This window comes from Bombina bombina, chromosome 4 (genome assembly GCF_027579735.1).
Source record: "Bombina bombina isolate aBomBom1 chromosome 4, aBomBom1.pri, whole genome shotgun sequence".
NCBI lineage: Eukaryota > Metazoa > Chordata > Amphibia > Anura > Bombinatoridae > Bombina > Bombina bombina.
In genome coordinates, this window is record NC_069502.1 from 365,077,404 (window position 1) to 365,100,418 (window position 23,015).

Here is a 23,015-nt window from a genome sequence, read left to right on the forward strand (position 1 = left end):
TTAATGCATATGTATATACAATAAACAGTGGCTTGCATTATTGCATACATTAACTGCTATTTATTTCAAAAATAAATTCCAGTTAATATGTGTATTAAAACTATCTCTGTATCACCTTTGTAAGGAGAAAAACAAATAATCAGCCCAAAAAGTCAAGCAGTGTGAATGATCCTAATTAAATAAAAAAATAGCTAGTTTCTTAAAGGGACAGTCTACACCAGAATTTGTATTGTTTTAAAAGATAGATAATCCCTTTATTACCCATTTCCCAGTTTTGCATAACCAACACAGTTATATTAATATACTTTTAACCTCTGTGATTATCTTGTATCTAAGCCTCTGCAAACTGCCCCTTTTTTCAGTTCTTTTGACAGACTTGCAGTCTAGCCAATCAGTGCCAGCTCCCAGATTACTTCACGTGTACGAGCACAGTGTTATCTATATGAAATATGTGAACTAACACCCTCTAGTGGTGAAAAACTGTTAAAATGCAATCTGAAAGAGGTGGGCTTCAAGGTCTAAGAAATTAGCATATGAACCTCCTAGGTTAAGCTTTCAACTAAGAATACCAAGAGAACAAAGCAAAATTTGTGATAAAAGTAAATTGGAAAATTGTTTAAAATGACATGCTCTATCTGAATCATGAAAGTTTATTTTGGCCTAGACTGTCCCTTTAAACGAATAATAAAAAAAAAAAGTGGAAACTGGCTGTTCCTCAGCTTTGAAACTAACTTTAGAACAAATAGGAGGAGGATAACCTTAGTCCAATATTAGTCAATTTATTTATACTTAGTGATAGTTTGTAAACTGATATTCTGATCTGAGCCCTTTTTTTCATTTATTCTAATCTGACAGTCTGACTACTTCATAGTACAATCTCAGTCTGACTCTAAACTCTGTAGTGTAAACAATACAAGTGCTGCAATTGCAAATAAACATTGGTAACTGCTATTTTTATATTCACAAAAACAATGAAATGGTTAATGAGCAAAGAAAAGAGATAACGGAATGGCAGCTCAAACACACAGTCTAACAGTCATGAAGTGAAGTTTAAAGGACCAGTCAACACAGTAGATTTGCATAATCAACAAATGCAAGATAACAAGACAATGCAATAGCACTTAGTCTGAGCTTCAAATAAGTAGTAGATTTTTTTTTCTGACAATTTTAAAAGTTATGTCTTCTTCCACTCCCCCTGTACCATGTGACAGCCATCAGCCAATCACAAATGCATACACGTACCATGTGACAGCCATCAGCCTTTCACAAATGCATACACACTTATTTTTGCACATGCTCAGTAGGAGCTGGTGACTCAAAAAGTTTAAATATAAAAAGACTGTGCACATTTAGTTAATGGAAGTAAATTGGAAAGCTGTTTAAAATGGCAAGCTCTATCTGAATAATGAAAGTTTAATTTTGGTTGAGTATCCCTTTAAATGACAATGATATCCCACAACATAACACTGGCCTGCCTGACAGCTGTGCACACAGTGAAGTAACTACACAGTCTCAGCTGCACAAAGAGTTACTGTTGTAAACATTTTTTATCTAAATGAAAATATGTTGAAGTGAAATTAGAGGCGCCCTCGTCTACTGGCAGTTATTAAATTGCCAGTGTTGGTGTGCTATGTGATAAAATAAAGTGTTATATGTAAAACTTGTCACTAATTGTTTTTATAATAACAATACAATGTATGATGTAACAAGTGAAATAACAACCTACATATATAAATATAAATTGTTAGACTCAAATGATTTTATCAAAGTATACTACAATGATATGACTATCCCTCTGTCAATATAAGTTAGATAGTCCACACTCTCAGAGGTATTAAAATCTCCAGGCAGCAGACTCATTCCAGATAGATGTTGGCAATCACAGGTTCTGTTCAAAAAGAGAAAAAAGAAGAGGCGCCAAATGGTGTGTATCGTTTTAAATTCAGTAGGCCATGCCCCCAAATATAAACTACTTACAAAATTTCCAGCACTTGAGAAGTGCCACAAATGCCTTCTGAACTGTTAGCAGCCGTCCAGCTAGCTGAATTGTACCAGTACTGCTTCAATAATGTGCTGTGTGAGACAAAAAACACAAAAGTGCCACAATAGTGTGTATCAGTGTGATCACTTGTGAAAGCGCAATAATTGAAATGTACTCACAGGATATAGGGCACTTGAGAAGTGCCACAAAGACCTCCTGGACACTTGTCAGCTGTCCAGCTCACTGATATCACCGATATCCTCTGGGTTCAATAGTTCAGGTCACAAAAGGGCTCCAATGAAGCACTCTACGATATACCTGCAGCTCAGTGTCCTGCTACTTGCATAAATGGCTGTCAGTATTAAATGCCAAAAAATGCTGTGCTACTTGTAATTGTAATATAAAAAGATATTTATTTAAAAACAATGTTACACTACGCGTTTCCCGGTTGCTAAGACCGCTTCCTCAGGTGTAAATACAAATACAATGGGACAATGGGCTATAAAATTTGGCTACTTTGTATTTGTATTTACACCTGAGGAAGCGGTCTTAGCAACCGGGAAACGCGTAGTGTAACATTGTTTTTAAATAAATATCTTTTTATATTACAATTACAAGTAGCACGGCATTTTTTGGCATTTAATACTGACAGCCATTTATGCAAGTAGCAGGACACTGAGCTGCAGGTATATCGTAGAGTGCTTCATTGGAGCCCTTTTGTGACCTGAACTATTGAACCCAGAGGATATCGGTGATATCAGTGAGCTGGACAGCTGACAAGTGTCCAGGAGGTCTTTGTGGCACTTCTCAAGTGCCCTATATCCTGTGAGTACATTTCAATTATTGCGCTTTCACAAGTGATCACACTGATACACACTATTGTGGCACTTTTGTGTTTTTTGTCTCACACAGCACATTATTGAAGCAGTACTGGTACAATTCAGCTAGCTGGACGGCTGCTAACAGTTCAGAAGGCATTTGTGGCACTTCTCAAGTGCTGGAAATTTTGTAAGTAGTTTATATTTGGGGGCATGGCCTACTGAATTTAAAACGATACACACCATTTGGCGCCTCTTCTTTTTTCTCTATTTTTTATCTAAAGTTGTCTACATTATTGGGGTTTAAAAATCTCCCTAGAGATCTGGGAAATGTAGCATGTCCAATCAAATGCACCACTGTGTGATTCCCAATCCCAACCATGTGCAAAGTTGTTTTCTTAGTCTATACATGTTCTCTCAGCAATCTTTAGTTTAATAACTTTGACAAATATTTCTAATTACATCTATAATAATTAATGTCCCATATATTCTCAGAGATTGAAAATAAATGGCAAAAATATTCACTCAAAATAAAAACTCTAGCTCGCTAAACACTTCGGTAAACCAATGACAGAAGGAATATATGTGCTGCCACCAATCAGCAGCTGGCTCCCAGCACCTGAGCCTACCTAGGTATGCTTTTCAACAAATGATACCAAGAGCAAAAACAAATTAGATAATAGGTGAAAATTGAAAAAAAAAAAAAAAAACTTTTGAGTTTCATATCACATTAAATGAAGAAGTGTTGAGTATTGTGGTGTAATCATTTTTCTATTTATTCGTGGATACAGCATTATTGAAGCAGCACAGGGTTTGTTTCAAATGTCCATTAAGAGGCAGCTAAAACCAGAATTTTTATTTGAGAGTGAGAATTTTAAACTCAAAATATAGTCCCTAAAGGAGCACTTACAGTCCTGCTCTTGTTTTTAGAGTGCATTTGTGTAATATAAACACAGTATATGGCCCAACCATTGTTCAATGTACATTAAACTGCCACTTTTCCAAAGATAAACATTGTCTGTTCAAGATTTAGTAATATAAAGCTCAACCTCCTGGCTTGATCCTCCCTGCTGGCTCATGCAACTCCTAGCTACCCAGATAAGTGCACTGTTACTCCACCTTGCAAAAAGGTTCTGCTGATGAAACTCCCATCAAAATCAACCAATCACAGGGAAGCACAGGTGTCTCAGCCACACTCTCTCACAATATGCCTATCAGTTTCCATCATCCACTGATCATTACTGCTTCCTCTCTACTTCCTTGAGCTCAAATCACTTTTTGGGCACCAGAAAATAGAGAGTTGCTCACATCCCACTAAACATCTACTTGAGGATAATGTATTGCATACCAGATAGTTCATTAAACGTTTATAACGTATTTAGTTTTGATTAAAAACAACCCAGAAGCACTGAAAAGATGTTATGCTTGTAGAATATGTTTTTCAGATTTTGCAGTTTTGTTTTTAATGAGTAAATTGAAACTTTTATTCAACTATCTGACGTGCAGTACATTGTCCTCAAGTGGAACTTAAGCTATGCTAAAAAAATATTTGTTGCTATTTTACAGAAAATAAATATACACAAAAATGGTAGTTATATAGTTTAAAAAAGGCTGTTTGGATATATTATTCTTGTTTTAACTGGTTTTGGTTAGAGAATGATAGTATTTGTTTGTACTTACAGTATTTACTAGTTTCAGTTCAATAGCCAAAGAGGGGTGTCCCAGTGAGACACATACACATATAGATACCAACATGCGCAAACAAACAAAGATAAACACGCATACTGACTCTGTCGATATGTGACCCTGCTGCTGTGCTGCCTTAAAGTGAAACTAGCAATACGGGCGCCGAGCTCTCCTATACTGCACAAAACTAAGATGTCCTCCAGGCTCCAGTCCATGATGATGATCGGTCGGACCCTACCTGAGTATGTTGTCCGCTGCCTCGAGGCCTCCACTCCAGTCCTCACTGGCTCGGAGGCTCCACCACTCCACTGAATCAGTCTCCTCTCCTCCTGACTCTCGCCTGACCTAACCCCTGTGGCTGTTGCATTGCCGCCGGCGCCTGGCCAGTGGGAGATCATGTGTGCACATGCGTGAATCCCTCAAGATATGTGTGGAAGATAGTGGGGGCGGGGCAGATAGTGTAAGCTCAGCTGGTTGGTTAAAAACCTTGGCGAAAAGCCGGTCATGTGACGCTCGGCGGTAAGCCGTCAGTTGAAAGTATTATTTTTTTTAAAAGCACTGTGCAGAGAATACTAAGTGCAGTGAAAAAGTGCTGCCCCCCAAAATCAGTCGAACTAGGCACCGGCCTTGTTGGCCTATCCATTAATACGCCCCTGCATTTAGGGTGTAATCCTTCTAGTTTTTACAATAAAATAATATTTTATTTAAAAAAATATCAGATAATGATATCATTCCTCCTTAAATGTGACTCTCCTCTATGAGATCTCTTCCCCCTAACATTTGGACCCTTGAATAGCCACACTCCACAAAATAAAAATGCTACCTTAAACCCCTTAGTGACCAGACTATTTTTAAATTTTCTCACCATTAAGGACCAAGGCTATTTTTACATTTCTGCAGTTTTGTGTTTAGCTGTTATTTTCCCCTTACTCATTTACTATACCCACACATATTATATACCGTTTTTCGTCGCCATTAAATGGACTTTCTAAAGATACCATTATTTATTATTTTTTTATATATATATATATTTGTTCTGAGGTGTAGGATCTCCCATTACCCCCCAACCTCCCTGATGCCCCCCCCAATCTTAGGTATTGGCAGCTGTCTGCCAGTACCCAGTTTACAAAAAAATTGCCCCTTTTATATAAAAAAATAAATAAACCCCCCATTTTCTGTAGTGTAGCTGCCCCCCCTCAATACCCTACCCCCATCCCAGATCCCTTTCCCAATTTCTAAAAAACCCTCTCCCTCCTTCACTTTCACTATAGATGTCCCATAGTGTAGCGGTCCATCCCGCCCCCCCCCCCCCGAGCATGTGCACGCTGCCGGACCCATCAGCCCCACTGACAGGAAATCGGCTGCCAGCGATGGGACGCCCACCCGCCTCCCTGCAAGCTCTCCCACGCCACCAGCGATCGGCACCATCGCTGGCCAATGCAGAGAGGGCCACAGAGTGGCTCTCTCTGCATCTGTGTGCTTAAAAAGGGTATTGCACGATGCCACAATATTATATATATATCAGGATCGCTTCCACCGCTTCAAACCCCAGAGGACGTGCCAGGCACGTCCTTGGTCATTAACTGACACTTTTTGTAGGACATCCCTGGCAGATCCTTGTTCGTTAAGGGGTTAAAAAAAAGTATGGTCTAGCTGTAGAATCTTCTGTCTACAGTCACTTTATATAACATCAAGTCCACTTTCCTTGCACTAGTCTGGTTCTTGTTTAGGGATCTTTCCTATATAGAAAATATTGGTCAATCTGATAATAGCATTAAGAATTGTAAAGGGCAGGTGATAGATTTGTCCAAAACTGCTTAGTTTTTACCAAAATGTTTTCTTTCTATTTAAAGTAATACCATAATTATTATTATTGATTACATTATTGCTTATTAAATAATATGTGTTCATTTGATAGGTTCACATGGTATTTTTCTGAATAGAGAAGATAACCCATCTGTTCAAGATATGCATAAATGGACCTCACAAGATGTATATAATTTTGTGATAAGCCTGCCGGGATGTTCGAGTTATGCACAGGTAAATGTTTACACTTATTTTTGTTTTTATAGTTCTTATAAATCATAGTGGACAATACTGTGCATAGACATGTTTAAGTGCAGAATTTCTGTATATAGACCTCTAATTAAAAAGCATCAGTAAGGCTATAAGGACTTATGGTCTTTGTTACGAATCCTGGTATTTGTACAGGAAGAATATTATAGTTGAATTGCACTGGAAATATTGTTACTGTGAGACTGCGTTAGTCTATACATAATAGGCTAGATTACAAGTGAATCGCTAATTTATTGCGCAACTGTAAACGGGCAGATTCATATGTATATATGATGATATATAGGTATACAGATATATATAGTAATATCTATTTAAAAATTCATAGAACATATTCTGCTATGTACAGAAAATTGGAATATGAAATATTTACAGTAAATACACAGTATAACACTTTATTAAATACGAACATTGCATAAATATGCTTTTACATGTTTTTTTATCTACTTGACTGTAAAGGGCTGCAATGCACTTTTATGTATGTCTATATATGTATGTATTTATGTGTTTATATGTGTATATATGTCTGTAAATACATATACACACACATATAAATACATCTGTACACACATATAAACACACACACATACATACTGTGTATATATATATATATATATATATATATATATATATATATATATATACACACACACATACAGTACATATACATATTTAAACATGTATAGGTATAAATCTCTATGTTAAAGCCCTTTACCTTCCTTTTGCTTTTCTTAACGCCTGAAACCTCATATCTTTGAGCCCTTATAACTATTTTGTGCAATATGTTATTTTAATAATTTTTATTAGATGGTGTTTTTATGAGTGTAACTGTACTTTGTAATGTATTTTTGATGTGTTTTGTGACAGTTAACCAGAGCTCTAAGGACGCACTATCTCGACGAGCGTTAACTTAAATTGTGCTCAAGCTATCACGTTTACTTTCAGCTTGTAATACGAGCGCTATACCCAACACGCAAACAAACACAAAAATCCCCTTTTCGCTATAAGTGTGCATACAACCAATGCAGAATTGATCTGGAATAATCTATTGGAGCATCTATTTTTCAGGCAGAGGAAAACATATGGCTCTATTCTTATCTTAAGTACTTTATTTAGCTATAGAAAGGGAATTACTTTTTTTAAATGAATTATTATGTCTAGTAGTATTTATTCTTTTTTCAATGTATTCTCTATTTCATTTCTATTTTATACAGCTTCTGTTCACAGCTATCCAGAACTGGTGATATTTTCCAGTTTAGTCTTTAGCTCTACATTTACCTTTATTGTTTTAGGTTTTCAAGGATCATGATATTGATGGATTAACATTACCACTACTTACAGAGGACCATCTCTTGGACACACTAGGATTAAAACTTGGACCTGCACTCAAGATCCGTTCACAGGTTAAGGAATGAAAACTTATTCCTACAATTTTTTTGTCAATCAATTACATTGTATGCATAGAAAATGAAGTGAGCACTACCTGATATGTAGAAATTGCTGTGGTACTAACATTACATAAGAGGGATGAGAGGATATGGAGGATGAATAGAACATGAAATAGAAGAATGAAATTGAATGAAAAGGAGGGAGTGAGAGGATCTTAAAAGAATGATAAAAGTAATATTTTGGAGGGACATGGGAAAAAGATTAGTACTCAGGAAGAAGATTATAAAAGGGAGCAGGAGAAAACATTTTAAATATAAGGAAAAGGGAGGATTAAATGCAGGAGTAATGTTAATCTGTGTGCCAGTACACAAAATAAAATGATAGTGCTAAGCTGGATTTAATTTATTTGATTTTTTTTACTCTTTTTTTCCCCAGATCCCCAAGACCTATACTGTTGGAAAGGTTAGGTGATTACCTTTCCAACGGTGGGTCTTGTGGGTCTGTAGCTGCTTAGATGCCTAAGATACAGGCTTCTAAGCAAGATGCCCCCTTTCCCTATCTTGTCTATTGTAATTTTTAAATAAAGTTGTGCGGTGACGTCATCATGTCATTGCGAGTGACGTCACCATGCGTAACGGGAAGCCCCTGTGATGCCTGTCACTATACAGGTCCGATCGCCGGGGTGGGAGTTGATGGGAGCCCCCAGATTGCTCTCAAGGTAGGTGAGTGCTAGGGACGGCTCTGAGCCATCGTTAGCACTCAAGGGGTTAAAGGGACATGAAACCCAAACATTTTATTTTAATATTTAGATAGAGCATACAATTTGAAACAGCTTTCCAATTTACTTCTATTATCTAATTTTCTTTGTTCTCTTGTTATCTTAAAAAGAATACATAGGTAGGCTAGGAGCAACAATATACTACTGGTTGTTAGCTGCTGATTGGTTTTTGAATATATTTTCCTCTTGTCATTGGTTCACCCAGTATTTTCAGCTAGCGTCTTGTAGTGCAATGCTGTTCCTTCAACCAAGAATACCAAAGGAATTAAACAAATATGCCAATTGCAGTAAATTGGAAAGTTGTTTAAAATTGCATGTTTTATATGTAAAACCCAAAAGCAAAATTTTGGGTTTCATATATCTTCTGCACCTTTATCTTCTACATTAAATCTTAATAATAATATCAAAACTGGTGGTGAGGGAAGGCTGAAGGAAGAGGAGATCATAAACCTTTAAGTGAGAATAAAGTCAAAATTAAACTTTCATGTTTGAGATAGAGCATGTAATTTTACTAAACTGTCCAATTTACTCCTATTATAAAATGTTCTTCATTCTCTTAGTATTCTCTCTTGAAGAGTGAACCTCACGAGCAGTATTGCACTTTGGGGACATAGCTGGTGATTGGTGGCTGTACATATATGCCTCTTGTCATTGGCTCATCCAGTGTGTTCAGATAGCTCCCAGAAGTGTATTGCTGCTTTTGAGTCTCCCAAGGTGTACTCTTCATCAAAGGATACCAAGTCAATTAAGCAAGTTTGATAATAGAAATAAACTGTAAAGTTTAAAATTGCACATTCACTTTGAATCATGACAGTTTAATGTGTTCCTTTAAAGGTACATTCTAGTTAATTTCCCTTGTTTCAGCAAAACAGTTAAAGATGTATTACAAATTTGAAGCCATATGTTTGCCAGGCTTGTAGAGGTGTGTCACTCTCCACCAATAGAGATTTAAGAACTCTCCTTATCTGAGAGCATTTGCAGGAAGAACAAAACATATATACTATTAAATGCTTTTATTATATATTTTTCAAGCAACAATATTTTCAACAACTGTATTATTGTAAAGTTGAGAGAAATAGTCTAGTGTATTATACAATCCAAGTCTTTCACGTGTGCCATAAAGCTAACATTGTGCTCATGCCTGTGGAGTTACTTATGAGAGGGCACTGATTGGTTAAAATGAAAGTCTGTCAAAACAACTGAAATAAGGGGGCAGTCTACAAAGACTTAGATACAAGGTAATCAAAGAGGTAAAAAAGTAAATTTATGCTTACCTGATAAATTAGTTTTCTCTTGTAAGGTGTATCCAGTCCACGGATTCATCCATTACTTGTGGGATATTCTCCTTCCCAACAGGAAGCTGCAAGAGGATCACCCACAGCAGAGCTGTCTATATAGCTCCTCTCCTAGCTGCCACCTCCAGTCATTCTCTTGCAGCTCTCGACAAGGGAAGTAGCTAGTGAGATGTGGTGAATTAGTGTAGTTTATCTTCAATCAAAAGTTTGTTATTTTTAAACGGTGCTGGCGTTGTACTGTTTTTTTACCTCAGGCAGAAATTAGAAGAAGAATTTGCCTGAGGTTTTTGATGATCTTAGCAGGTTGTAACTAAGGTCCACTGCTGTTCTCACACATAACTGAAGAGTATGGGGAAACTTCAGCAGGGAGAACGGCCTGCAGAATTAACTGCCCTGAGGTATGTTCAGTATATTTTTTTCTAGAGGATGATAAGAACTAGAAAATGCTGACAGTGTCTGATATAGTTAAGGTAAGCCTGATTGCAGTGATTTAATAAACGATTGGCATCATGCTTGCAGTAAAGGGTAATTTTCATATTACTTTCTATTATGGCTTAGTATGTAAAACGTTATATATATAAAGAACGTTTTTTACTGAGGGGATAAATCTTTATTTGGGGCCTAGTTTTCCACATGGCTGTTATTTTACTCCTAGGAATAGTTTTTTTAGGCCCTCTGACTTTGAGTGCATGGTGGGAGGGGCCTATTTTCACGCTCTAGTTGTTTTTTACATTCTGAGACATCCAGCTTCCCTGAAGGAGTCCCCTGACATATTGGACCTCTGTAAAGGGTTTTTGTGCCTACAAAAGTCGTTTTATGGGAAGGTAGGAGCCACAGTAGAGCTGTGGCAGTTTGCTTGTGACTGTTATAACGGTTTTTACCGTTTCTTTGCTTCGTTTTTGAACCTGAGGGGTTAATCATCCATTTGCAAGTGGGTGCAATGCTATTTTAGTCTATTATATACACTGTAAAAATTTCATAGAGTTAACTACTTTTTTCACTGTTTTGCAGTTTTTGTGTTTGTTTTTTTCCCTTAAAGGCACAGTACCGTTTTTTATATTCTGCTTTTTCACATTAATTAAAGTGTTTTCAAAGCTTGCTGGTCTCATTACTAGTTTGTTAAACATGTCTGACATAGATGAAACTCCTTGTTCATTATGTTTAGAAGCCATTGTGGAACCCCCTCTTAGAATGTGTACCAAATGCACTGATCTTAAGTTATAAAGACCATATTCTGGCTTTAAAAGATTTATCACCAGAGGATGACAAGGGGGAAGTTATGCCGACTAACTCTCCCCACATGTCAGAGCCTTTAACTCCCGCTCAAGGGGCGCCAAGTACATCTAGCGCGCCCATTGCGTATACTTTACAAGACATGGCGGCAGTTATGAATCATACTCTTACAGAAGTATTGTCCAAACTGCCAGGGTTACAAGGAAAGTGAGACAGCTCTGGGGCTAGAACAAATACAGAGCTCTCTGATGCTTTAGTAGCTATATCCGATATACCCTCACAATGTGCAGGAGCCGAAGAAGGAGAGCTTCTATCTGTGGGTGATTTTTCTGACTCAGGGAAGACACTTCAACCTGATTCTGATATGTCTACATTTAAATTTAAGCTTGAACACCCCCGCATGTTGCTCAGGGAGGTTTTAGCAACTCTGGATGACTGTGACGCCATTGTAGTCCCAGAGAAATTGTGTAAATTGGATAAATACTACGCAGTGCCTGTTTACACTGATATTTTTCCAATACCTAAGAGGTTTTCAGAAATTATTACTAAGGAATGGGATAGACCAGGTGTACCGTTCTCTCCCCCCCCTGTTTTTAAAAAGATGTTTCCCATAGATGCCGCTACACAGGACTTGTGGCAAACGGTCCCTAAGGTGGAGCGAGCAGTCTCTACTCTAGCGAAGCGTACAACTATCCCTGTCGAGGGCAGTTGTGCTTTTCTAGATCCAATGGACAAAAAATTAGAGGGTTACCTTAAGAAAATTTTTATTCAACAAGGTTTTATTCTCCAGCCCCTTGCATGCATTGCCCCTGTCACTGCTGCTGCGGCCTTCTGGTTTGAGTCTTTAGAAGAGGCTCTACAGGTAGAAACCCCATTGGATGATATCCTTGACAAGCTTAAAGCTTTAAAGCTAGCCAATTCATTTGTTTCTGACGCCGTTGTTCATTTAACCAAACTAAAGGCTAAGAACTCAGGTTTTGCTATTCAGGCGCATAGGGCGCTATGGCTTAAATCCTGGTCAGCTGACGTTACTTCAAAGTCTAAGCTTCTCAACATTCCCTTCAAGGGGCAGACCCTATTCGGGCCTGGACTGAAGGAAATCATTTCTGATATTACTGGAGGAAAAGGTTACGCCCTTCCTCAGGATAGGTCCAACAAATTAAAGACCAAACAGCCTAATTTTTGTGCCTTTCGAAACTTCAAGAGTCGCGCAGCTTCAACTTCCTCTAATACAAAACAAGAGGGAAATTTTGCCCAGTCCAAGCCGGTCTGGAGACCTAACCAGGCTTGGAACAAAGGAAATAGTGAAAAAGGGGGTAGTGTACAAGCGCTAAGGTAATCCCCAAGCTGTATCCAAACAGAGATCCTAACCAACCTCCAAAAAATATGCACAAATAGTAAGAAGTGAATACAGCGCCATGGGTGATGAAAAACAACGTGAAAGTGAGGAAATTGGTTCCTTCAATATTAGTTACTTTAACAGATCCAAATTCCTGAGTGTGGTAGCTGAAGTAGCTGATTGGATCCTAGCACCTTTCAGCTGCTCCTATGGTATCCTAAAAAGTGTCCCTTGAGGGCAGAAACGCGTTGACATATTGGTAAGCATTATTTTAATCTTTACTTCATTCTCATACTGAATACACTATGTTGTGAATTTCTTTTTTTCAGGGACACTTTTTAGGATACCATAGGAGCAGCTGACAGGTGCTAGGATCCAAGCAGCTACTTCAGCTACCACACTCAGGAATATGGATCTGTTAAAGTAACTAATATTGAAGGAACCAATTTCCTCACTTTCACCTTGTTTTTCATCACCCATTTTTTTTTCTTCATTTTTTTGGTTTTGATTGACTTATTTTTGTTCTTCACTAACATTTGTTGATCAACTTTTTGGAACACTTTTTTGGAATATATTTTTTATGTTATTGCATATTGTGTATTTTATTTAATTATATCTTTACCTCACTGGATTAGTAGCTAGCATTTGTTATATCCATTTGCACTCACTTACTATTTGACCCTCTTTTTGCACTGCAGTGCATTTTTCTATTTTTTTGACACACTATTTTTTTAACATTATTGTTTTGTACTATTGTTTATTAATTTCTTGCTTGATGCACTTGTTATAGTTGTACTTAGGCTTATTCTGTTTCACTAGTTTACACTCTTAATCTGGTGTACTACTCACACTGATCACCTGTGATTATCTCTGTTTTTATTGTAATTATCAGCTTTAGCCGCTCCTGCAAGATATTCCTGTTTTTGTAATTTTATCTATATGTGTTTTTTACATTTTTTACTGATGCTTTTTAACATGGTTCATTAAATAATCTTCTTTTATCTCTCTGTGAGTATATTTATCCCTTGGCCTCTTGTTGGCGCTGTATTCACTTCTTACTATTGGAACAAAGGAAAGCAGGCCAAAAAACCTGCTGCTGCCTCTAAGACAGCATGAAAGATCAGCCCCCGATCCGGTAACGGATCTAGTAGGGGGCAGACTTTCTCTCTTCGCCCAGGCTTGGGCAAGAGATGTCCAGGATCCCTGGGCGTTGGAAATTGTGTTCCAGGGATATCTTCTGGACTTCAAAGCTTCTTCCCCAAAAGGAAGATTTAATCTCTCACAATTATCTGCAAACCAGATAAAGAGAGAGGCATTCTTACATTGTGTTCAAGACCTCCTAGTTATGGGAGTGATCCACCCAGTTCCAAAGGAGGAACAGGGGCAAGGCTTCTATTCAAATCTGTTTGTGGTTCCCAAGACCAATCTTAGATCTCAAGATCCTAAACAAATTTCTCAGGGTCCCATCCTTCAAGATGGAGACTATTCGAACCATCCTAACTATGATCCAGGAGGGTCAATATATGACTACCGTGGACTTAAAGGATGCTTATCCGATACACAGAGATCATCATCGGTTTCTCAGGTTCGCCTTCCTAGACAGGCATTACCAGTTTGTTGCTCTTCCCTTTGGGTTAGCTACGGCACCAAGAATCTTTACGAAGGTTCTGGGGTCTCTCCTAGCAGTCCTAAGACCGCGGGGTATAGCATTAGCCCCTTACCTAGACGACATTCTAATACAGGCGTCAAATTTTCAAATTGCCAGGTCCCATACAGACATTGTTCTGGCATTTCTGAGGTCGCATGGGTGGAAAGTGAATGAAGAAAAGAGTTCTCTATCCCCTCTCCCAAGAGTTTCCTTCCTAGGAACTGTGATAGATTCTGTAGAAATGAAGATTTACCTGACAGAGGCCAGGTTGTCAAAACTTCTAAATTCCTGCCGTGTTCTTTATTCTACTTCTCGCCCTTCAGTGGCTCAGTGTATGGAAGTAATCGGCTTAATGGTAGCGGCAATGGACATAGTGCCGTTTGCCAGTCTACATCTCAGACCGCTGCAACTCTGCATGCTCAGTCAGTGGAATGGGGATTACACAGATTTGTCCCCTCTACTAAATCTGGATCAAGAGACCAGGGATTCTCTTCTCTGGTGGTTTTCTCGGGTCCATCTGTCCAAGGGTATGACCTTCCGCAGGCCAGATTGGACAATAGTAACGACAGATGCCAGCCTTCTGGGCTGGGGTGCAGTCTGGAACTCCCTGAAGGCTCAGGGCTTGTGGACTCAGGAGGAGACACTCCTTCCGATAAACATTCTGGAACTAAGAGCGATATTCAATGCTCTTCAGGCTTGGCCTCAGCTAACTGCGGTCAGGTTCATCAGATTTCAGTCGGACAACATCACGACTGTAGCCTACATCAACCATCAAGGGGGAACAAGGAGTTCCCTAGCAATGTTGGAGGTTTCAAAAATAATTCTATGGGCAGAGGTTCACTCTTGCCATCTATCAGCTATCCATATCCCAGGAGTAGAGAACTGGGAGGCGGATTTTCTAAGTCGACAGACTTTTCATCTGGGGGAGTGGGAACTCCATCCAGAGGTGTTTGCACAGTTGATTCAACTTTGGGGCAAACCAGAACTGGATCTCATGGCGTCTCGTCAGAACGCCAAGCTTCCTTGTTACGGATCCAGGGATCCCAAGGCAGCGCTGATAGATGCTCTAGCAGCGCCTTGGTCTTTCAACCTGGCTTATGTGTTTCCACCGTTTCCTCTGCTCCCTCGTCTGAGTGCCAAGATCAAGCAGGAGAGAGCTTCAGTGATTTTGATAGCACCTGCGTGGCCACGCAGGACTTGGTATGCAGATCTGGTGGAAATGTCATCCCTTCCACCATGGATTATATCGCTGAGGCAGGACCTTCTACTTCAGGGCCCTTTCAACCATCCAAATCTAATTTCTCTGCGTCTGACTGCTTGGAGATTGAACGCTTGATTTTATCAAAACGTGGTTTCTCCGAATCGGTCATTGATACCTTAATTCAGACTCGAAAGCCTGTCACCAGGAAAATCTATCATAAGATATGGTGTAAATATCTTCATTGGTGTGAATCCAAGGGTTACTCTTGGAGTAAAGTCAGGATTCCCAGGATATTATCTTTTCTCCAAGAAGGATTGGAGAAGGGATTGTCAGCTAGTTCCTTAAAGGGACAGATTTCTGCTCTGTCTATTTTTTTGCACAAGCGTCTGGCGGATGTTCCAGACGTTCAGGCGTTTTGTCAGGCTTTAGTTAGAATCAAGCTTGTGTTTAAACCTGTTGCCCCGCCATGGAGTTTAAATTTAGTTCTTAAAGTTCTTCAAGGGGTTCCGTTTGAACCTCTGCATTCCATAGAAATCAAGCTTTTATCTTGGAAAGTTCTGTTTCTGGTAGCTATCTCTTCGGCTCGAAGAGTTTCAGAGTTATCTGCCTTGCAGTGTGATTCCCCTTATCTGATCTTCCATGCAGATAAGGTAGTTTTGCGTACCAAACCTGGGTTTCTTCCTAAGGTGGTGTCTAATAAGAATATCAATCAGGAGATTGTTGTCCCGTCACTGTGTCCTAATCCTTCTTCAAAGAAGGAACGTCTATTACACAATCTTGACGTGGTTCGTGCTTTAAAGTTTTATTTACAAGCTACTAAAGATTTTCGTCAAACATCTGCATTGTTTGTTGTCTACTCTGGACAGAGGAAAGGCCAAAAGGCTTCAGCAACTTCTCTTTCCTTTTGGTTAAGAAGTATAATCTGCTTAGCTTATGAGACTGCTGGCCAGCATCCTCCTGAAAGAATTACAGCTCATTCCACTAGAGCGGTGGCTTCCACATGGGCTTTTAAAAATGAGGCTTCTGTTGAACAGATTTGTAAGGCGGCGACTTGGTCTTCGCTTCATACTATTTCTAAATTCTACAAATTTGATAATTTTGCTTCTTCGGAGGCTATTTTTGGGAGAAAGGTCTTACAGGCAGTGGTGCCTTCCATTTAAGCGCCTACCTTGTCCCTCCCTTCATCCGTGTCCTATAGCTTTGGTATTGGTATCCCACAAGTAATGGATGAATCCGTGGACTGGATACACCTTACAAGAGAAAACAAAATTTAAGCTTACCTGATAAATTTATTTCTCTTGTGGTGTATCCAGTCCACGGCCCGCCCAGGTGTTTTTTATTTTTAAACTACAGTCACCACTGCACCCTATAGTTTCTCCTTTCTCTTGCTTGTCTTCGGATGAATGACTAGAGGTGGCAGTTAGAGGAGGAGCTATATAGACAGCTCTGCTGTGGGTGATCCTCTTGCAGCTTCCTGTTGGGAAGGAGAATATCCCACAAGTAATGGATGAATCCGTGGACTGGATACACCACAAGAGAAATAAATTTATCAGGTAAGCATAAATTTTGCTTCTTCTACGATACGACGAGTCCACGGATTTCATCCTTACTTGTTGGATATTAACCTCCTGCTAACAGGAAGTGGCAAAGAGCACCACAGCAGAGCTGTATATATAGCTCCTCCCTTCCCTCCACCTCCAGTCATTTGACCGAGGTTAGGAAGAGAAAGGAAAAGCCAAAGGTGCAGAGGTGACTGAAGTTTATAAAAAATATAATATAATCTAAATCTGTCTGAAAAAAGACAGGGAGGGCCGTGGACTCGTCGTATCGTAGAAGAAATAAATTTATCAGGTAAGCATAAATTTACTTTTCTTCTACAAGATACGACGAGTCCACTGATTTCATCCTTACTTGTGGGATACAATACCAAAGCTACAGGACACGGATGAAACGGGAGGAACAAGACAGAGACCTAAACGGAAAGCACCACTGCTTGAAGAACCTTTCTCCCAAAACCAACCTCAGAAGAAGCAAAAGTATCAAATTTGTAAAATTTGGAAAAAGTATGAAGGGACAACCAAGTCGCAGTCTTGCAAATCTGTTCAACAGAAGCATTGTTTTTAAAAGCCCATGTGGAAGCCACAGCCATAGTAGAATGAGCCGTAATTCTTTCAGGAGGCTGCTGTCCAGCAGTCTCATATGCAAGACGGATGATACTCTTCAGCCAAAAAGAAAGAGAGGTAGCCGTAGCTTTCTGACCCCCTACGCTTTCCAGAAAAAACAATGAATAATGAAGATGATTGACGGAAATCCTTAGTCGCTTGCAAGTAAAACTTCAAGGCATGGACCACGTCCAAGTTATGTAACAGACGCTCCTTCTTAGAAGAAGGATTAGGACATAAAGAAGGAACAACAAGGGGGCGGAGCCTGCAGTCGTCTGTGATGGCTGCGTTTCCCTGAGGCTCTCTTCACGGGCTAGAGAAAACCCGCCACAGCCCAAGCTACAAACCCCTCCGGTCATATATAAAATCGGAGGGGGGTACTGGAACATCTAAAGAGTCTTACACGCTGCGCTGTGAACAGCTGGATACGCGCATCGCGGCAAACGGAGCTGCCTTTAGTAACGGCGATGTGACAGGCCGTAATCCACAGACTTGGAGCGAACAAACGGAGCGGAGCCTAATACCGCTCTTGAATCTCCCAAGGTGCCGCACTCCCCCGGGTAAGGACACACTTGTGCTGCCGCTTACAGGGCTCCAATAACTAAACAATTATGTAAGAAACTTCCACAAGCTTGCACATGAAGCACTACCACGTGGCTGGCCTATCTATGACTGTACAATAAACGCTGAGACTATTTTTCTATTGCTACCACGCTGCAGTGTGCTTTACTATACATATATATAAGGTGCATAAAGTAACACAATGCAAAGTGACATGTTTTCGATGAATATCAATATGAAGCTGCAGTTATAATTCAGTGACTCATGTATTACATTGGGGCCTAACTGGTGTACACTAACAGAAGGTCATTCAAAATTAAAAATAAGGCCGTTCCTACATACCAGCTTGATCCTACGCATTTAATTTTGCGCCCTGGGTAAAATGAGAATCCTGTTTTCTATGTAATACCCTTTGTCTCTGAACCGCAGTGTGTTTAATTAACTTTTGGACTGTAAACCTATCTAGCATTTGTGGAACAGCGTATCCAACCTAATCAACTGATTACAAGGTGACAATAAATAAATAATATAAGAAAATGGCACATCATAGAATGTCAAAGACAGATAAGGTGCTGAAACCTGCTGCAACAGTTCAAAGCCAAGCTGGAGGGTTCTTTAAACAATTTGAAAAGCAAAAAAAACACACTGATCCCTCATTAGAGGAAGGTGATGATGAACCTCTAACTGACACAAATGAATCTCAACCTGAGGATGGCCCAGTCACATTAAAGGCTATGGAAAGTCTGATAACGCAAGTAAAAACATGCATTCGTGAGGAGCGTGCTGACTTAAAGCGCGAAATTAATGAACTGGGTTTTAGAGTTGAAACACTAGAAGACGACAGAGAAGAACTCGTCAAAGAAATCAATGACATGTCCCAACAGATCCAGACTCAGCAAAGTACAATCACCATGCTAGAAACTAAAATGGACGACATAGAGAACCGCACGAGGCGTAACAACCTCCGTATAAGAGGAGTCCCAGAGACAATAGCTAGAGATGCCATACACCATTTCCTCCAGGAAATCTTCCAAGCACTAGCAATTGCGAATTCATTTGTCATTCAAGAAATCCCCATAGAAAGAGCCCACCGCACTCTACGCCCTAAACCCGGTGAAAATCAACCACCAAGAGATATAGTGGTCTGCTTTCAGAGTTTCAGAGATAAAGAAAAAATTCTCAACTACGCCAGGCAACAACAAAGTTTCTCACATATGGGATCAAAGATCCAGATATTTCAAGATCTATCAACCAGAACTTTACAGCTCCGTAGAGAATTCAATACTGTTACAGCACACCTTAGAGCACAGAAGATCCCCTATAGATGGGGGTTCCCTGTTTCACTGCAAGTTCTCAAGGATGGTAAGAGACTAGAATGCAAAGATCCAAATGAAGCTGCCTCATTTTACAACCTCCTTGCCATCCCTGCTCCGGAGATTTCTAAAAATTCACCTCCACAACAGAAACAGACCACATTGAGTACCTCTCAACCTCAGAAAAATACGTGGTCAGAAGTGGTGAATAGCCAGCCCAAAAAGAAATCTGCACATAAAAGCTCTTCTTCTGACACTTGAACTGACAAATCTCATCATTCACGTGAGTTTCTCAAACCACTCAGGCCCTACTGTTTTCAACTTTATAAACAGGGCCAATTTCTACAAGAATGTTCACACGCTTCATATACAACTAGACTGCATGATCTTAGTTGGCCTCTTGTTTGTAAGTTAACACATAATATGTTCTTAATATGCTAATTGCTCATGACTTATAACGTTCAGAACCAAGGTTTACTGTTTAGTTTTTATTCAAAGGTTTTTTTTTTTTTCTCACCTTAGGCAGATATAGCGGATAGGAAAAAGAAAATGTATATGAACTCCTTAGGGAAGGATATCTAATTGCTACCACACTGTCCGCATACAATATGGTCACCTAGGTTACAAGATTTTAATTAACCTCTAGCATGTATGCCAGTATGTGCCGAGTTCTCAGTATGATAACTGTTTATAAAATGTATCCGCTGCGGTTCACTGTTAAAGGTTTCATTTTTATTCACTGTTTGCTTTAAAATGTTTTGCAGATAGGACGATCCTTATTCCCTTCCTTCACACCTTCTCACACTTGTTCCATCATATTAACTTCAAGACATGGTGGCGGGTTTTCTCATTCCGTGCTAAGCCCCTACCATCTCTGCTCTTTTACCCTCTTGCTTTCTTTTTTATCCCTTCTTCTTACAACGCTATAATAACCTGATTTTTCACAATCTCACTTTATCCTTCCTCTCTTATCTCCATCCCCCCCTTTCCTTACTCTTATTTCCCACTGTTACCTCCTCCTTTCCCCCCCTTAGTTTCACCCCGGTAACCCTATTCCTAACAGGTACTGCTGACGCTTAATAGTAGTGTCAAGTGAACAACTGCGTACACCATACCCTTACCCTTATCCCCTGATTTCCCAACCATTACATCCTCTCCCCCCATCCGAGGAGTGCAGAGACCCCACTATTTAAAATCTGATTCTTCCCCACCCTACTAACATGCCAGAAAGAACCCCCGCTAACTCTGTTACCATAGCTACACAGAATGTCAAGGGTTTCCTGTCAGCAGAGAAACGGTCAATAGCTTTCCATGACCTACATAAAAAACAGATTGACATTTTGCTATTGCAGGAGACCCACTTTACCACACTTAAAGAGCCTAAATTGTCAACTTTCCTATATGATCAGCACTTTATGAGCTCTGGCCCTGGCAGGAAAAACGGGGTTTGTATCTCTTTTCGTAGAGGGACCCCCTTCGAGCTTCTCCAGAAATATACAGATTCTGAGGGTAGGGTGTTGATAATTGTGGGCTTGTTATATGGCAGACCTCTTACAGTGGCCAATATTTATGCCCCTATCCGTCCAGCCCCCTCCTTCTTCCGTAAAACTATTAATCAGCTACTTGATATTGCTAAAGGACCAATCATATTAGGGGGAGACTTAAATTTTCCCATTAATCCAATTTTGGATACCTCCACAGGAAAATCGTACCTTAACCACAAAAATATTAAAGCTAATTGGAACGCAATCCAATCTCTCCCTTTATACGACACCTGGCGAATTACACATGCACGAACCAAAGACTTCACCTTTTTTTCACACTCACAAAAAACATATACAAGACTGGACTACTTACTATGTGACCAAATGTTACTAACCTCATTAATATACTCCAAAATCAACCACACGACATGGTCCGACCACAGTGCAGTGATTGACTCCTTCCCGTGGTCAACTAAACCCCTTAAACGCCCGACATGGAAACTCAATGATCTCATTTTTTCAGACCCCCAATTGTCAATAGAAATCACGAAAAAAACTACAGAATTTTTCTCGATAAATCCCACACTAATAATTGGGAAGCATACAAGTGCTTTATTAGGGGAGAACTTATCAAATACACTAAAAGACAGCGTTCACAGAGAACTGCTGTTTATAATTCCTTGACATCCAGACTCATACAAGCAGAAAGGGCACATAAAACCAATCCTCAATCTTCCCAACACTACGATACTTTACAACAAGCTAGAGAAGATTTGAATAACTACCTCATAAAGTGCGCCCATCTACGGTCCTTAAACCAGAAATCTAAATTTTTTGTTGAAAAGAACAAATCGGGCAGAATGCTAGCCAGATCCCTCAAAAAAAAGAGATATAAAACTTTTATTAAACAGATAAAAAACTACTCAGGACAAATCTCCTTTGACAGCTCCTCCATAGTGAATAGCTTCGCCTCCTACTACACTTCCCTCTATAATTTAGGCTCCCATGACTATGAGACTAAAACTAGCCTAATCAACAAGTATCTTGAGACAATCGAACTTCCAACACTTTCAGCAGACGACATCTCCTCACTAGACCGACCGTTCCATATCTCTGAAATATTAGTAGCCATTAAATCTCTACCAACGGGAAAGGCCCCAGGTCCTGACGGATTTACACCGAAATTCTACCATTTATTTGGCCCCCTACTTGGCCCTCACCTCCTTGGACTCTTCCAATCCATAGACGAACAAGGCACATTCACCAAAAATCTGTTGGAGGCAGCAATCACAGTCATCCCCAAACCCGGTAGATCCCCAGACCAAGTAAAACACTACAGACCCATATCTCTCATAAACTTGGACATTAAGCTATATGCCAAGGTCTTAGCTATGCGCCTCAATAAATATCTCCCAAACCTGGTCCATACAGACCAGGTTGGCTTTATACCAGGGAGGGAAGCTAAGGACAACTCTATCCGCGTCCTCCAATCACTCCATACAGCCCACACCAATAATACCTCAATGATTGTGCTTTCTACAGATGCTGAGAAGGCCTTCGACAGGGTCGACTGGGACTTCCTTTGGTCGGCCCTGTCGAAATTCGGCTTTTCCGAGGTTTTTATAAAAAGAATCAAAGCCTTATACATCACCCCTATGGCAACAGTAAGAGCGAATGATACCACATCTCATAGCTTTCACATACACAACGGCACACGTCAGGGATGCCCCTTATCCCCTCTTTTATTTGCCCTCACAGTTGAGCCTCTAGCTGCACATATTAGAAATAACACCAATATTATAGGATTGGATTTCGACTCAATTCACCAAAAATGTCTGCTTTACGCGGACGATATTATTTTCACTCTACGTACTCCAACTACCTCAGTAACTCACCTCCTGACGGAACTTGAGACCTTTAAGGCGGTGTCTAATTTCTCAATTAACATGGATAAATCGGTTCTCTTGCCTATAAACCTCTCTGCAGAGGAACTTGCTTTCCTCTCACACCACACTAATTTTATGATAGCTAACTCCTTAAAATATCTCGGTATT

The 23,015-nt window shown here is 39.7% G+C and overlaps 1 protein-coding gene across 1 annotated transcript in view; it reads left to right on the plus strand.

The window, feature by feature from the left end:
• Nucleotides 1-23,015, plus strand: part of SAMD7 (sterile alpha motif domain containing 7) — a gene marked incomplete at its 5' end in the record, with an annotated part of 141,278 nt that overhangs the window by 67,141 nt on the left and 51,122 nt on the right. Inside the window, 2 exons of the mRNA XM_053709031.1 lie at nucleotides 6,404-6,525; nucleotides 7,851-7,961. Of these exons, the coding sequence (XP_053565006.1) occupies nucleotides 6,404-6,525; nucleotides 7,851-7,961 (233 nt within the window). The remainder of the gene's footprint in view (nucleotides 1-6,403; nucleotides 6,526-7,850; nucleotides 7,962-23,015) is intronic.